General features: G+C 33.7%; 1 protein-coding gene across 1 annotated transcript; it reads left to right on the forward strand.

The window, feature by feature from the left end:
• The first annotated feature begins 6,906 nt into the window (after positions 1-6,906).
• On the forward strand, positions 6,907-10,374 carry LOC128996565 (uncharacterized). The gene is made up of 3 exons (XM_054421963.1): positions 6,907-7,285; positions 7,976-10,099; positions 10,253-10,374. The coding sequence occupies exons 1-3, from the start codon at positions 6,907-6,909 to the stop codon at positions 10,372-10,374; spliced, it is 2,625 nt and encodes an 874-aa protein (XP_054277938.1).
• The last annotated feature ends 5,744 nt before the right edge of the window (positions 10,375-16,118 follow it).

A 16,118-nucleotide genomic window follows, 5' to 3' on the forward strand; every position in this document is an offset into this window, starting at 1 on the left:
TTTTATATAAAGTAGTTTATTGGTGGGATGGCTTACAGATCACCTTATTTCTGTAAATACAGAAAAACCAGCTTCATGAAATTCAAACTTTGAGATAATGGTTTATTAGGGTTTCAAATGTGTTTATTGATAATTGCAAATTCTCGGTTTCACCATCGATTTATGAAATGTTTTCTTAGTAAGATGAGTAGTGTGTGATATTTTTATGTTTTTGTAGACTTGGAAGTTTTTCCGGTAAGAAAGTTCTTTTTGTAGTCTTGGACGTTTTTCCGCTAAGAAAGTTCTTCTGACAGCCTATATTGCATGTATTCTTCCACATATCAAGTGAACTATGATGAGCTTTTAGTGGGTATACAGAATAAGCTGAAAAAAGAAAAAACCTAAAGACCGGGTTTTAGGATGACGAGGCTCGAACCATGCAGAAGGGTCATTTCAAGTAATAACCTGTTTGCATTAATCTTGCACAGATCTTCCTTTCTTACCAGAATCACCCCGAAATACTATTTCCATAGTTCCCAATAAATCAACATCCCCACATAAAAACACATAAAACATAAAACACATAAAACACAGATCCTTTGAAAACCATACACACTAATCCTATATATAACTCTATAATGCTCTACCAACAAAACTACAATCATTAGTAGACAAAATAAGTTTTATGGAAAAACCGCAGTTTTTTTATTTTGGGAGGAATACAAACAGTGTTTTAGTAGTTCTATTTTATATATAAAAGGGTTGAATTTTAGTTATAAGAAATATAATTTGTTTGTTTATGCTAAGTTAAGAGTCATGTAGCAATAAATATATGATTTCAGGTTTCTGTAGTTCGCCAAAATCCCACTAGAATGTAAGAGCGTGTCCATTGTCCAAAGCTCTGTTCAAGAGTGGATAGACGAGTTGTTTATTTCCATATGCTTCAAGATAAACTGAATGGGGTGAGTGGCACCATTTTGACTCGAGGCGCCCTACGGTGCGCGTCTTATAAATCAACAATAAGACAGCTCAATGACTAAATATAATATCCTAATGAGTAGGACATCATTTGTATAGTCTTATATAAGAATAGCAACAGCGGAAAATAAAGGTTTCTATCTTTACTTAGTACAAATAGTGACCATTTTATTAAGATTAATCAGACTGATATATACTTATAATGAATGCACCAAGATCGTCATTGTAATAAATTTAGTAAGATTAAGTAGAAAGTAAAATAAATTACGGTAAATTCACAGGAAAAGTATACTTTAATTGCACCTTAGAAATGAATAAGATTTTTCAACTCTATCTACGACACCATTAGAGCTATATTTTCCATAAGACCTTGAGATATAAAAAATATAGTTTAAACAGTGTTAAACCAATTTTTTACAACTGTCTAAGATTAAGATAAATATAATTTCATGACCTAGAACCAAGAAAAACGACAGTAAAAGGTTTTAACGGTGGATTTTAATATATTTTTGTTCTAACTGTAAAGCGATCGCTTTTAATTCATACGCTGCGTCACTTAAGTATGTTATACATCGTTATAGGTTATAGTCAGTGAAACAAGGCCTACCATCACTAACACATAACTGTAAGATACACTCTCTGCAGCGTTAAAATAAATATAATATCCGAGAAATAATCAAATTTATGATTATTTATTGAGTAATACAGTAAATTGAGCTGAACTGATTCAAACGATCGATACCTCAAATTAAAGCCTATAATTACCTATAATACTATAATATATAATACCTATAATTTACTGATTATTTTGAGTCTAAAATATATAGAAAAACGTGAACAATACTGGAGGTATTGATTTTTGATCATATAAAAACCTTATGAAAAATCATTTTTATGTTGGTTGTTCACCTTGCGTTTTCTTGAAACTCGTCCGATTTGAATAACTTAAATGAAAGCCAGTATTTCACTGAAGGTTCTTAGACTAAATATATAGGATTATAAAATTATAACCGGTGAAGATACATTTTAAATTGAAGTAAGAGTTAGAAAAAAAATCAAATTATGTGTTTTGGTCGTGTAATAAATACAATAGGTAAATATTTGCTGACGCTTTATATGAAAACTTGGCGTGCATACCTTGAATTTGAGACCTCAATCATGAAAATCGGTCGGGTAAAAAAGCTAAACGAACTCGGAAATAAAACTCAATTTTTTAAATGTATTTAACTAACTATTTAAATAGGGAGAACAAGATATAAGGCTACTTGTAGTAGAAGTTGTAAAGTCTATGTTTTGTGAATTAGTTATCAGTATATATTGAGTAGTATAACGAAGTAACATCACACAGGCTTTACGTTGTTTTCAAAATTCACTAAATTTATGATCTCGGATTGCGTCTTTACAGTAAAACTTAATCTCATATGAAAAGCGTCTACAGTGGGGGAAGGTGATGATGTTGCCTAATCATTTACCTCTCACTCCTGCACAAGTGTTAGTGGAAGGTTGTCTAAATTTAAAATGAAAACTATCTTAAGAATATTAGTATGATCGTTTTACTATCTTTCTTACACCACATATTCTTTAGGTAAGGATATACCTAATTTGTTCAATCGTGATACTGGCTTTCAGTTGGTTTTAACTAATTTCCCTATTGGAAGTAGCTATTACCGTAGGTGACACGATAAGACCTAGGCCCGGGACCGATTTACTTTTTCATTTTGATGTCCCCAGAGGCTACAAACACCCTTTGTTCAAATTCATATACTTATGTTCATAATTTATATGTGTCCGTTAGCGCAATAACTCTAGCAAAAATGATCAGATTTTTATGAATTTTGTTAAAAAAACGTGTAAACCTATGATTATTCCGTTAAGTTCGGACTATGGGAACATAAAAACATAAAATTTCACAATTTCTTTCTAAACCATTTTGTAGAGCTTAAAAAAAAAATAATAATAAAATAAAATAATAATAATTTCCTATAATGAATTGTTGATGTATAATTGACAGTTACGGAGATAATTTAAAAGCTTCAAATTTAAATTGACATGTTATGCTTATGGATGATAAATCAACTGTTGTAGTTTGCTTGTTTATGGATATATTTTGATAAAATTTGGCAATTTTGTTTAATTCATACTTAGCTATTAGCATTTAATAACATTACAACTCAATACTTTCCCTGTTGCAGCAAACCTACGTACCCCTTAAAAATTATTTTATTTAAATAGGAAATAAATCTGACAATTTCAGGAAATATTTAAGTAGAAATCCAGCCAGGTTAAAAACAAAATATATATATATATATATATATATATATATATAAATTCGCTTCGTCTGCTGGCGTGCTGCAGCGAGGATATTTTTAACCATCAAAACACAAAATTTCTCTATTGATCTCTAGACCTTCTTTAAATAGCTTAAAAAACCAGTAATTTATTATATCAAAGTGTTTTATCGAATTTCCCATATAGGAAATAAACTATTACCGTAGGTCTCATGGTAAGACCTAGACCCGGGACCGATTTACTTTTTCGTTTTGAGGTCCCCAGAGGCCAAAAACACCATCCGTTTGAATTCATATGTCGGTTAGCGCGAAAGCTCGAGCGAAATTGATCCGATTTCGATAAATTTGGTACAAACGTAAACCTACATTTATTAGAACGAGAGCGCGAACCAGCATAATCGGACCATGGGAACAGGGTCTTATGGGGGGGGGGGGGGGGTTATGGGGGTAAAAATAGGTTTTTCTAATTTTTGACCCTAATAACAAGAGTAATTTGCAATTTCTTTCTAAACCGTTTTGTAGAGCTTAAAAAAAAAAAAAATAATAAGTAAGTATTATTTAAGCCATGTTGTATGCCTAATGGTCACGGAGAAAATTAAAAAAAGTTTAATATCAAATTCCAATGATATTCTTATGGAGGAAATGAAAACTGTTGTAGTTTACTTGTTTATAGAAATATGTTGATAAAATTTGGCAAATTTATTAATTTTATCCCATACTATTGAGTAAAAAAAAAAAAAAAAAAAAAAAACACACTTATTACCTTCCCCTTCGCAGCAAACCTAAGCTCTAGTTATATGTAATGTTATTAAAATTGGGAATAAATATGTCTTATTTAAGGAAATATTTTAGTAAAAATGTAATCAGACAAGTTGAAATTCGCTTAGTCTGCAGGTTTGCTGCCGCGGGGATATTGTAGGGTTATTGGTAACAGAAAAAAAATAATTTAAAATGCCCATGTTATTCTTATGAAGAATATTAAATAATGTTATAGTTTGCTTGTTTGTGGATATATTTTGTTTAAACTTTGCAAAATTGATTTATTGTATACTAAGATATTAATATTTAACTAAAACCCTACTTTAATAGTTTACTTGTAGCAGCAAATTTAGGTAATCGTTAACCCTAATGTTATTTAAATAGATTTCATTGAAAATCAATTCAGACGAATAGAAATTCGCGTAGTCGGCAGGTTTGCTGCGGTGGGGGTATTTAGTTTAAATGTTAATTTGGAAATATGTCCAGAATAATTTATAGATGAAACCCCGTTTACAGAGGGCAGAGCTGTAGCTCGTGTTTTGCATGGACCCATGATTTGCCTGGGAGAAACGTGAGTAAATTACAGTACATATACCAATGAGTAAACATTGATAACATTTCAAATGCGAGTTATGTTGCATCCTCCCACAAACTACATAACAAACTTATGTTACTTTGTTTGAATATTTTATAGTGACTGTATATAAACCTGTGTATCAGCAGTAAACTCTGGTTCTCAAACATCTAGAGCTGTTCAAGTGAGAATTATAATTGTCTAACCTGTAATTCAATAACATAATCCGTACTGTTTAACTTATTTGATTTTTTGTTTCGTGTATAAGTTATGTAAATAAAACATAATAGTAATGAAGAAACAGAAGGGTGGACATTTCATATATGGTCTCATATGAAAAGTAGTAAGAAATATTTAGACATATCAGTCACACTTAAGCGTTTTGGAAGAAGAGTAGCATCCTACATAAAATATGTAGTTTAGTAGTGTAGAAACAGTGTACATGGACAGAGTTGTTAAGATAAAGCCTTTATGTATATATCTGCTTAAATACATGTAAATATAACATTCTTATAAGTTGAGAGAAAAACGTGCGTGAAGTAGGGGTCAGTAGTACATGAACTTTCCGTTGGAAACGGTCGTACTTGGACATTTAGGGGTCTAGACAAAAGTGTAAGTTTTATTTTGCAGTTTATGGCTATGAATAGCGGTGAGAACAGTTGAACAAATCAATTATAATCAAGAGCTGTTTAAGAGAAGAAGAGAAAAAGCGTCGTACGTAAAAAGCTGAGTTTTATTTAAAAACAGTGGTAAACGGACATCAAAAGACCCAAAGTGTAAGTTTTACACAGTTTTCGGCTATAAACAACGGTGATAAGAGTAAAACAAATCTAACATAATCAAGTGATTTTGAAGACTGGAAGAAGAGTAGCATCTCGCGTAAATGCTTGTGTTTTAGACGTAAACAAAAGAACACGAACATCCAGAGATCCAGAGACAAAAAAAGTAAATTTTTTACTGTTTTCTGCTATAAATATCGGTGGGGAAAGTGAGACAAATCAGTCATAATCAAGTGCTTTTGAAGAGAGGAAGAGGAGAAGAATATTGCGTAAAAACCTGTGTTTTACACGGAAACCATAAGCAACAGACATACAGAGAATCCAGATACGAAAGTGTACGTTATTTCACGGGTTTCGGCTATAAATAGCGGTGAGAAGAGCGAGACAATCAGTCATAATCAAGTGCTTTTGAAGAGAGGAAGAGGACAAGCATACTACGTAAAACCTTGTGTTTTAGACGGAAATCATAAGCCACGAACATCCAGAGATCCAGAGACAAAAGTGTACGTTTTTTCACAGTTTTCGACTATAATTAGCTGAGAGAAGAGTGAAACGAATCAGTCATAATCAAGTGCTTTTAAAGAGAGGAAGGAGAGAAGCATATTGCGTAAAACCCTGTGTTTTAGACGGAATCAATAGACCAAGGACATCCAGAGATCTAGAGACAAAAGAGTAAGTTTTTCACAATTTTCGGCTATAAATTGAGGGGAGAAAAGTGAGACGAATCAGTCATAATCAAGTGCTTTTGAAGAGAGGAAGAGGAGAAGAATATTGCGTAAAACTCTGTGTTTTACACGGAAACCATAATCAACAGACATCCAGAGATCCAGAGACGAAAGTGTACTTTTTCACAGTTTTCGGCTATAAATAGCGGTGAGAAGAGTGAGACGAATCAGTCATAATCAAGTGATCTTGAAGAGAGGAAGAGGAGAAGCATACCACGTAAAACCTTGTGTTTTAGACGGAAATCATAAGCCAAGAACTTCCAGAGATCCAGAGACAAAAGTGTACGATTTATCACAGTTTTCGGCTATAAAGTAAGAAGAGTGAGACAAATCAGTCATAATCAAGTAATTTTGAAGAAAAGAAGAGGAGAAGACCAGAAGAAGAGGAGAAGAGAGGAAGAGGACTACGTAAAACCTTGTGTTTTAGACGGATATCATAGACCACGGACATCCAGCGATCCAGAGACAAAAGTGTTAAAATGGAAGCGAACAAACAAACTTGTGTTAAGTGTAATAGAACTGTTTTATCTAAAAACATGTTGCGTCACTCAAAAACCTGTAGTGGTGCACAGGTGCGTACAATAGAACCACAGACGCCTTGTGAGTTGTGTGGTACATTAGTGACGTTATCCCACAAATCACGCCATTTAAAAAAATGTACTACAAAACGTTTAAGAGATGAACTTGCTGCTCCAGCTGCAAAGAAACCTTGTGTAGAAGATGGTGTACATTCAAATAGCCAGCCCGTGGAAATTTCAATGCCCACCACTAGCTCCGCCATAAATACTCTCCGATCATCCATAATTTCCACAAACAACACTACGATGTCAACCAACAACGACATTGCAGGACCAAAACCTAACCTAGAAATTAGAGAGTTAGAGAAGGCCTTCAAGAGTAGAATGAAAACCTATGTAATTGACAATACGCTTGCGATAAAAGACCCTGCAAAGTTTCTTGAACTATCGAGACCTCTATTTTATGATAAGGTAGTCGAGCAAGTGCAAAATAATAATGTAAAAATAAACATTGTACTTTTAACTGAGTTTAAGAAAACATCCAATAATGAAGAGATTGTTCAAGAAATCAATTTTAAAACTCAAAACGATATCACATACTCAACCACGAATATAGAAGAACAATTACAAACTAAAGAAAAGAAAATCTTGACGGAAATGGAGGAGTTCCAGACTAAAGGATCAGGTTGGTCTCTAAACAAGATACTTAACATAGAACTAAGGATCAATCGCTATGTGCCGTTAAGAGGATCTTCATACATAGACCTGCCAGGACCAATCAAAAACAAGAAAGCCACTATTAATATTGTAAATAACGACCAAAAATGTTTTTTGTGGTCAATACTTGCTGCTCTGCATCCTGTAGATTGGGTAGAACACCCTTACAGAACCCAACACTACCAGAAATATGAGCACGATTTCGATTATGCGATGAAAGGAATTGAATTCCCGGTCAGTTTGAGTAACGTTAAACTTTTTGAAAAGCGAACTGGGATATCCATAAATGTATACAGCTATGATGAAAAATGGGTTGTGTATCCATTGCTGGCAACCGATGAGGAGAAAGAGCAACACGTTGATTTACTATACTTAAAGGATGAGAAGAATTCACATTATTGCCTTATTAAAAATCTAAGTAGACTTGTTAGAGCACAGAAATCAAAGCATTCACATAGTATCCACTTATGTAGACGGTGCTTATCACATTTTGGCACAGAAGATTTATTGAAAACACATAGAGATTATTGTAAGCAGCAAGAAGCAGTTAAGATAATAATGCCCACAGAAGGTGAAACAATAAAGTTTAAGGACTTTAATAGGAGTATGAAAGTGCCATTCGTTGTATATGCTGATTTTGAATGTATGTTGACTCCAGTGGAGTCCAACAACAGTGATCAAGTTAAAATGTCATACACAAAAAAGTACCAAAAACATGAAGCTATTAGCTTTTCATATTACATTGTAAATGAAAATGACTATACAAGACCAATAACATACTTTGGCGAAGATGCAGCGCAAGTTTTTGTAAAAAGGCTGTTCAGTGAGTCTAAAAAAATAAGCTATCTATATTCAAAAGAAGCTGCTAAGCCAATGGAACTTTCAGAAGAAGACCATATTACTATATTGACGGCAACTCAGTGTCATATTTGTGGAAAAGAGTTTACAGAAGAGAAGCCGATGGTGAGAGACCATGATCACCTTACAGGAAAACTAAGAGGTCCAGCACACAACGCTTGTAATTTAAATTTTAGAAAACCTCATTTCCTCCCCATATTTATTCACAATCTTTCTGGATACGATACTCACCTGTTTATCAAAATGTTTGGATTGAACGATGACACTATTGATGTTATACCAAATAACGAAGAAAAATATATTTCTTATACTGTTCATGTAAAAGGAGGTATTGATTTGAGATTTGTAGATTCAGTTAAATTCATGTCAAGTAGCTTAGACATACTCGTCAAGAACTTATCTCCTCAACATTTTAAGCATACTTCGAAGTACTACTCGAGTGAACAGCTGCAGCTGTTGCAAAGAAAGGGTGTGTACCCTTATGACTTTATGGACTCCTTACAGAAATTTGAATACACATCACTCCCACAAAAGAAAGACTTCTACAACAAACTAACCATGACCAACATTGAAGATGAAGACTACGAGCATGCAAGTAAAGTTTGGAACGAATTTAATATACAAAGCATGAGAGCATATACTTTACTATACAACCAGTCTGATGTATTGCAATTAGCAGACGTCATGGAGAACTTTCGAAACATTTGTATGGAGACTTACCAGCTTGACCCAGCATGGTACTACACAGCACCAGGACTAGCTTGGAGTGCGATGCTCAAAACAACCAAGATTGAACTTGAACTTTTATCAGACTACAATATGGTTCTAATGATTGGAAACGGGATACGAGGAGGATTATCACAATGTTCGAACCGGTACGCCGCTGCCAATAACAAATACATGAAGGAAAATTATAATGAAAATTTACCCACGTCATATCTTACATATCTTGACGCCAATAACTTGTATGGATGGGCTATGAGCCAACATATGCCTTACTCTGATTTCAAGTGGGTTGAAGATGTTCACAACATTGATATCTTATCAGTTCCAGATGATGGAAATACGGGATACATATTGGAAGTAGATTTAGAGTATCCCCAAGAATTGCACGACCTACATTCCGATCTTCCTTTAGCACCTGAAAGACAAATACCACCCGGATCTAAACAAGAGAAACTTCTGGCTACATTGTTTGACAAAAAGAGATATGTTCTACACTATCGGAATTTAAAGCAATACATCTCTCTCGGTTTGAAATTAAAGAAAATTCACAAAGCAATCAGTTTCACTCAGAGCAACTGGCTTAAACCTTACATCGATCTGAATACTAGCATGAGAACTAAGGCCACAAACAATTTTGAAAAGGATTTCTTCAAGCTTATGAATAATGCCGTGTTTGGCAAAACCATGGAAAACATTCGGAATCGTGTGAACATCCGGTTGGCAACGAAGGAAAAACAAGTAGACAAGTGGTTGGCTCAACCAAACTTCAAGAGGAGGACAATTTTTACGGATCAACTTGCGGCAGTACACATGGGTAAAACAAAACTGTTATTTAACAAACCTATTTATTTGGGTATGAGTATCTTAGATATATCAAAGACGCTAATGTACGATTTCCACTACAATGTAATAAAAACTCGATACAAGGACAAAGCTCAATTACAATATACTGATACAGACAGTCTGACCTATCACATACAAACCGAAGATTTCTATGATGATATGAAGGAGATGATAGATTACTTTGACACAAGCGATTATCCACCGAATCACCCCTGCTTCAGCACCGCAAACAAGAAGGTGATTGGAAAATTCAAAGATGAACTCAAAGGAAAAATCATGTATGAACACGCAGGGTTACGATCAAAGATGTATGCAAGCAGATCTGAAGATGAACATCTCATAAAAAAATGTAAAGGTATAACCAAATCAGTAGTGGAAAATACCATATCTTTTCAAGACTATAAGGACTGTTTAAAAACACGTGTTGACCGGTATTGTAAGATGAATATGATAAGAAGCTACAAGCATGATTTATACAGTATTGAGCTTAATAAGATTGCATTATCAGCTCATGATAATAAAAGATACATCTTATCCAATGGGATAAGTTCCTTACCATGGGGACACTCAAAAATTCCACAAGAAGAATTCGTCGAGATGGAAGAAGAACACTCGCTTTCGACAGACTAAGCTTGAAGTAATTTGCATAAGGGGGGTCTCCATAGCACAGGGTTATTTGGTCTAGACCTGTGTGAACCTCTTCCCCCCAATAAATAACTAAAATTATTAATAAAAAAGAAGAACAAATTTATATAAAAAAAATTAAAAAAGAAGAAAAACGAGAAAAAAAGGAAAAAATAACAAAAGAAGAAAAAGAGGAACCTCTAGCATGGTGGTGAGGTTGACGTTTCTCTAGAGGCTTTTTAACTAACGACCACCGACCAATAAACACCACAGTAAGTGTGATTTTTATTTTTTATTAAATTATTAAAACTTACAGTTTGAAATATAATATCTTAATTCTAAACTTTTTTGTGTTAAGTTTACTATAAAAAATGTATGTGAAGTATGTAGGTTCTATTAATAAACCCTGCCATAGACACGATACTTCTAGTAATACCCCCACCGCAGCTTACCTGCATAATTTGTGAATTTCCATTTGCCTGATTGGATTTACACTAAAATGTCTCCTTAAAAATATCACATTTATTACCTATTTAAAAATAATTATTTTAACAAGTACTTAGGTTCGCTGCAACAGGGAACAGTGTTTTTTTTTTTTTTTTTTTTTTTTTTTTTTTTTTTTGATAGTTTTGTAAGAATTGAATGTATTTTCCAAATTTGATCAAAATATCTTCACAAACAAGCAAACTATAACAGTTGACTTTTTCTACATAAGAATAACATGGGAATTATACATTTTGTCTTTCAGAGGCCTTGATTCTTTGGATTTCAAAGAAAGGAGTAAATCCTAGTTAAATATCTGCAGTTAAGGGTAATTTACAGGTTACCCGTCATCAGGGACAAAGTGAAAAAGACAAAATAGGTAATCACCTAATTAAGATTGTTACTAGTTAGGAATGGTTAGTTAACTGATTTCTTTATTAATTTATCCGCTTAAAAGCGTTGATTATAACAGGTTTACTGTAGGAAACAGGTATCTCAACAAGATTAAGAAATGAATAAACAGTCTAGATATACAAAATAATAGGTGGGGATGGCAACAGTGATGAGTAAACAAAGACAGAGTTGTGAGGTAGTGCATAAATTGTGTTGAATGTGTTTATTGTTCCATTAAAAAGTAACTGTAAGTTAAATAGCTCAACAAAATTGATACAAACGGTGGCTGGTAAGGATCGAACCCGCAAATCTCTGAGGACAGCAGATACAACGCTACGATACAACCCCGTACCAAAAATCAATTTATCACCCCGACCGGAAATTAAGCGTATGATGATTTGTAAGGATCGAAACCTCTGAGATCAAGAACTCACACTACTCCCACAACGATACAATACCATACCACAAAAATCAACATATTACTCCGACCGGATATGATACAAACGGTGGCTGGTGAGGTTCGAACCCCCAAACCTCTGAAATCATAGGTCTACATTCTAGACAAGTTAACTACTCCTACTACAGTGCAACACTATACTAAAACTCAAAATATCACCATAACAGTGAAACATTTTTTGATTGGTAAGAATCAAACCCGTGAACCTCTGGCTCATACACAACCAACTGTTAGAAAAAAAACATTATTCAGATTATCCATCATCTCAAGAAAACATAACATCTATGAAATGTCCATTTAACATTCAACAATTATTGGTGGCCTTTAGAAAGGCCGTTTTTTAAGCTCAACGGTAAAGTTCAGATTAAGCCTTCTTTCAGCCGTTTTTAACAGAGGATACGATAATTATCATTTGTTTGGCATTTGTTATAGACTACAGCATATAGATATATAAAATAGAATAAAAATATAATGTTTTTATGTATATTACACACTCTGTATATATGTACATTAGGAAATTAATGTTGTCATTTACCACTATAAACACAGTAGGGTACCTGTAACTGGCATCGTATCCCAATGGACAAGATTTCAAACCCTCATTTAGGAGACCGGGGTTCGATAACCGGTCGCACACACTTTTTATCCATAATTTAACAAATAAACAAATATAGTTTAATAATTGATATAGTAAAGAAAGATATGCATATCCCTTAGTCAGTCCCATGACCAATCAGATGACATCGCCCCAAGAGCTGTCTCTTGGGGCGATGTAGAAACGGCGTATTCTCGAATTCCGGAAAAATGGGCAGTCACGTGACCGTCTCGACCAATCAGATGGCCGGCTCTTGGGGCGGCTTCAAAACGTGGGCAGTCACGTGACCGTCTCGACCAATCAGATGGCCGGCTCTTGGGGCGGCTTAGAAACGCCATATACCATACTACTAACGTGTTTTTGGCCGCCATCTTGGATCTGCCATATTGGACATAGATAATTTTTTTTCAAAGTAATGATAGTGTTGTGACACATCATTACCAACTACATTTTTACACTGATTTCAATGCCGAAATCCGTTTTTAAATATCTGTATTCACTTAGAAGATATATTCAAACAACAACTCTCCACCATACATTTCTTATGAACGTTTCGTAGTTTGATAATTTTAAAAAAAAATTTCTTATATTAGTGCAGTAGAAATAGTGTTAGTAGTCCAGGCGGGGATCGGGCAGAAATTGACCTTGAGATGATCTAGGTGTACTCTCAGCTGTTTATCTCGAATGCGCATGATCAGCTGGTCTAACTATAGCTAACCACAGCTGATTAGTTGACCACGTGACGTCAGTAGGTGTTTGTATTAAATTAAATATTAAATTATTATGGATAAAAAGTGTTGGCCTGACCGGGTTTCGATCCCCGGTCTTTTTAATGGTAGTTGTACGCGTTAGCTGGTTGAGCTACAACAGCAGTTGTGGGTATAGAGTTTATAGTGGTAAATGACACCTTGTACCTATATAACATATATACAGGGGGTGTGTATTGGAGGTTTGATTTTAACCTATCATCGGAGGTTCACGGGTTCGAATCTAACCTATGCTAGAGGTTCATGGGTTTGAATCTAATCTAACATAAAATATATCATTTTCGGTTATTTAATCCTAACCTATGTTAGAGGTCTAAGGGTTCAATCCTGGATGTAATCTAACTACAGTTGATTATGTCACCTGGTTTAGAGGTTCACGGGTTCGAATCTAACTAACCACTAATGGTATTATAGTGGGAGGTCTATAGGTTTAATCCTATCCTAGTAGGATTTGTAAAAAAAACACTTTATATAGTGTATAATGCTTAAACCTTACTGTTGATCATAATTGGTAAATGTTGGAGGTTATTTTATATATGCTGTAGTGTATAATAAATATAAATCAGCTGAAAGAGGGCTTAAGTGGAATTTTACCGTTGATCATAAAAGAATGTTAAATGTGTAGTAGTATTGGAGGTTATTTTATATAGTGTATAGTGCTTAAACTTTACCGTTGAGCATGTTATGTTGATATTATAATTTGTATATGTGTATTTCTGTAACTTACATATACAGGGTGTGTAAATATTGGTTAGAGGTCTGTGGGTTTAATTTTAGCCTATACTAGAGGTTTAATGCTAACTAATATATCATTGGAGGTTTTTCTATATATGCTATAGTGTATAATAAACGTGAAACAAATGATAATTTATGTATCTGATGTTAAAAACAGCTGAAAGAAGGCTTAAGTTTACCATTGAGTATAAAAATGGCCTTTGTAAAGGCCACCAAATATCATATGTTAAACTTATATTTAATCTATGCTAAATGAGTTACTTAGGTTGTTTTTTGTATAGTGTTGTAATGTAGAGGGAGTAGTGGGTTCGATTCTTACCAATCACCAATCATTTCCGGTTGGGGTGTTTTTTCTGTTGGTATAGTTAACTGTTTGTATATGAGTCCAGAAGGTTTGATCTCTTGTATATGTAACATAACCCCACTTTTTACCTATTACTACTGGAGTGCTAGTGTTGATGGTATAATCATAATAATGATTAACTTAATATAAGATTCATCATAACAGATTACTAAGTGTTGATGGTATTAGTTTATAAATTCTCTACTAGGTTGCAATACTAGTGCTACCAACTACTGTTAGCCACTTATGTGACTTTGTATATGTAACATAACCTCACTTTTTACTTATTAATTTATTATTAAGTGTCGATGGTATGTTACTCTGAGTTGAGGTATTAGTTTACAAATTCTCTACTAGGTAGCAGTATTAGTGCTACCAACTACTGATTATATTGTATATGTAACATAACCTCACTTTTACCCAAACCACTTTGTTAATTCACCACTAGAGCGCCAGTGTTGATGGTATTAGTTGTCATAGTTTACAAACTCTCTACCAGGTTGCAGCACCTGTGTCTAGCTAACTATTGTTAGCTGGTTATTTGATTTTGTAACATAACCTCACTTTTTACCTAAACCAGTCTATTAATTTATTATTAAGTGTTGATGGTATTAGTTGTCATAGTTTATAAATACTCTACTAGGTTGCAGTACCTGTGTCTAGCTAACTACAAGTCAGGCATTTTGTAACATAACCTCTGTTTTCCTACCAAGTTTATAATAATAAATGTATAATATATGCTTGATTTACTATAATAAATTATACTAATGTACTGTGGTATTAGGTAGTTGTAGCTGTGTTTTACCAACTACTGATTATATTGTATATGATATAACCTTTGTTTTGTGTTATCTGTTTTTTATCAACTGTTTCTACTAATCGTTTTTTATCAATGGAATGCTTTTATGATGTAATATAAGTTGGGGAAAATAATAAAAACAGCTGTAAAAGCTAAAAATGAATTTATATTCTAACTAACTTATATTATATTTCTACTTATACTATTTACATGGAATGGGCACACGGGAGGGACTAAGGCTAAAGGTGGTGTGACGTCATATCTCTAGTGGCTAATGTCTTCTCTCGAGGCAACATGATTACCGTAACGAAACGATGTGATTTCAGCGGTGTTCGTGGCATAGTTGGTAGCGTTTCGGATTGGTGTACAGGAAGTCGCGGGTTCTAATCCCGCTGGCAGCATTAACTTTTTGTCAACAAATTTTTCATATCAGCAAGTTTGGTTGGTTAGGTTATGACAGTTTAATTTTATAATACTAAATTTTAAAATTAATTTTATAATTAATTAAAAATTATAAGTAATCATTAATTAGATTTTTATCTTATATTATAGTTTTTATATTATCAGCAAGTCTGGTTGGTTAGGTTATGTTATGACAGTTTAATTTTAAAAATTAATTTTATAATTTTAAAACAATATTTTATAATTATAAAGTTAATTTTATAACTAAAAATAAAAAAAAAATCAATTTAAATTTTTTCAACTTAGCAGTCCTAGCGGCGAACGCTGACACTACAAGATATGTTAGCCTTAGTCCCTCCCGTGTGCCCCACCGCTATTTACATAACCTTATAACTAAATACTTAGTGCTAGTAGAGGAGGAGGAGAGGGGCAGCCATCTGAAACAAACAATAAACATAATTAGTATATAATAATTATATAGTATATAATATTAAATATAACGTTTACATTTTATGTGGTATTGCATCATCCAAAACAGCAACTATCACTTCCTGTGTACCATATCGCAACCGGATTACCACCTTTGATAACCACTTTTGCGGTATTGCATCATCTAAAATAACAGCTATCACTTCCTCTTGTGTACCACGTCACCTTTGATAACCACATTTTGCGGTTATTCTTGTCTCTATATAAACCCTTATCGCAACCCTGCCATTATTGCATCACTTTGCTCCCAGTGCTTTAAGATGATGGATGTAAGTAACTCTGATCCA

The sequence above is a fragment of the Macrosteles quadrilineatus genome, unplaced genomic scaffold, assembly GCF_028750875.1.
Source record: "Macrosteles quadrilineatus isolate MER2022 unplaced genomic scaffold, UCM_ALF_1.0 Scaffold_1__1_contigs__length_201487025, whole genome shotgun sequence".
In the NCBI taxonomy this organism is placed as follows: Eukaryota; Metazoa; Arthropoda; class Insecta; order Hemiptera; family Cicadellidae; genus Macrosteles; species Macrosteles quadrilineatus.

Bases quoted from the DNA above. Each gene is read 5' to 3' on its own strand.
- LOC128996565 (XM_054421963.1), top strand. From the start codon at position 6,907: ATGTCAACCAACAACGACATTGCAGGACCAAAACCTAACCTAGAAATT. The intron at 7,286-7,975 runs GTTGGTCTCTAA...TGTTGACTCCAG, and splicing joins GTTCCAGACTAAAGGATCAG to TGGAGTCCAACAACAGTGAT. The intron at 10,100-10,252 runs GTATAACCAAAT...TTGCATTATCAG, and splicing joins TCTCATAAAAAAATGTAAAG to CTCATGATAATAAAAGATAC.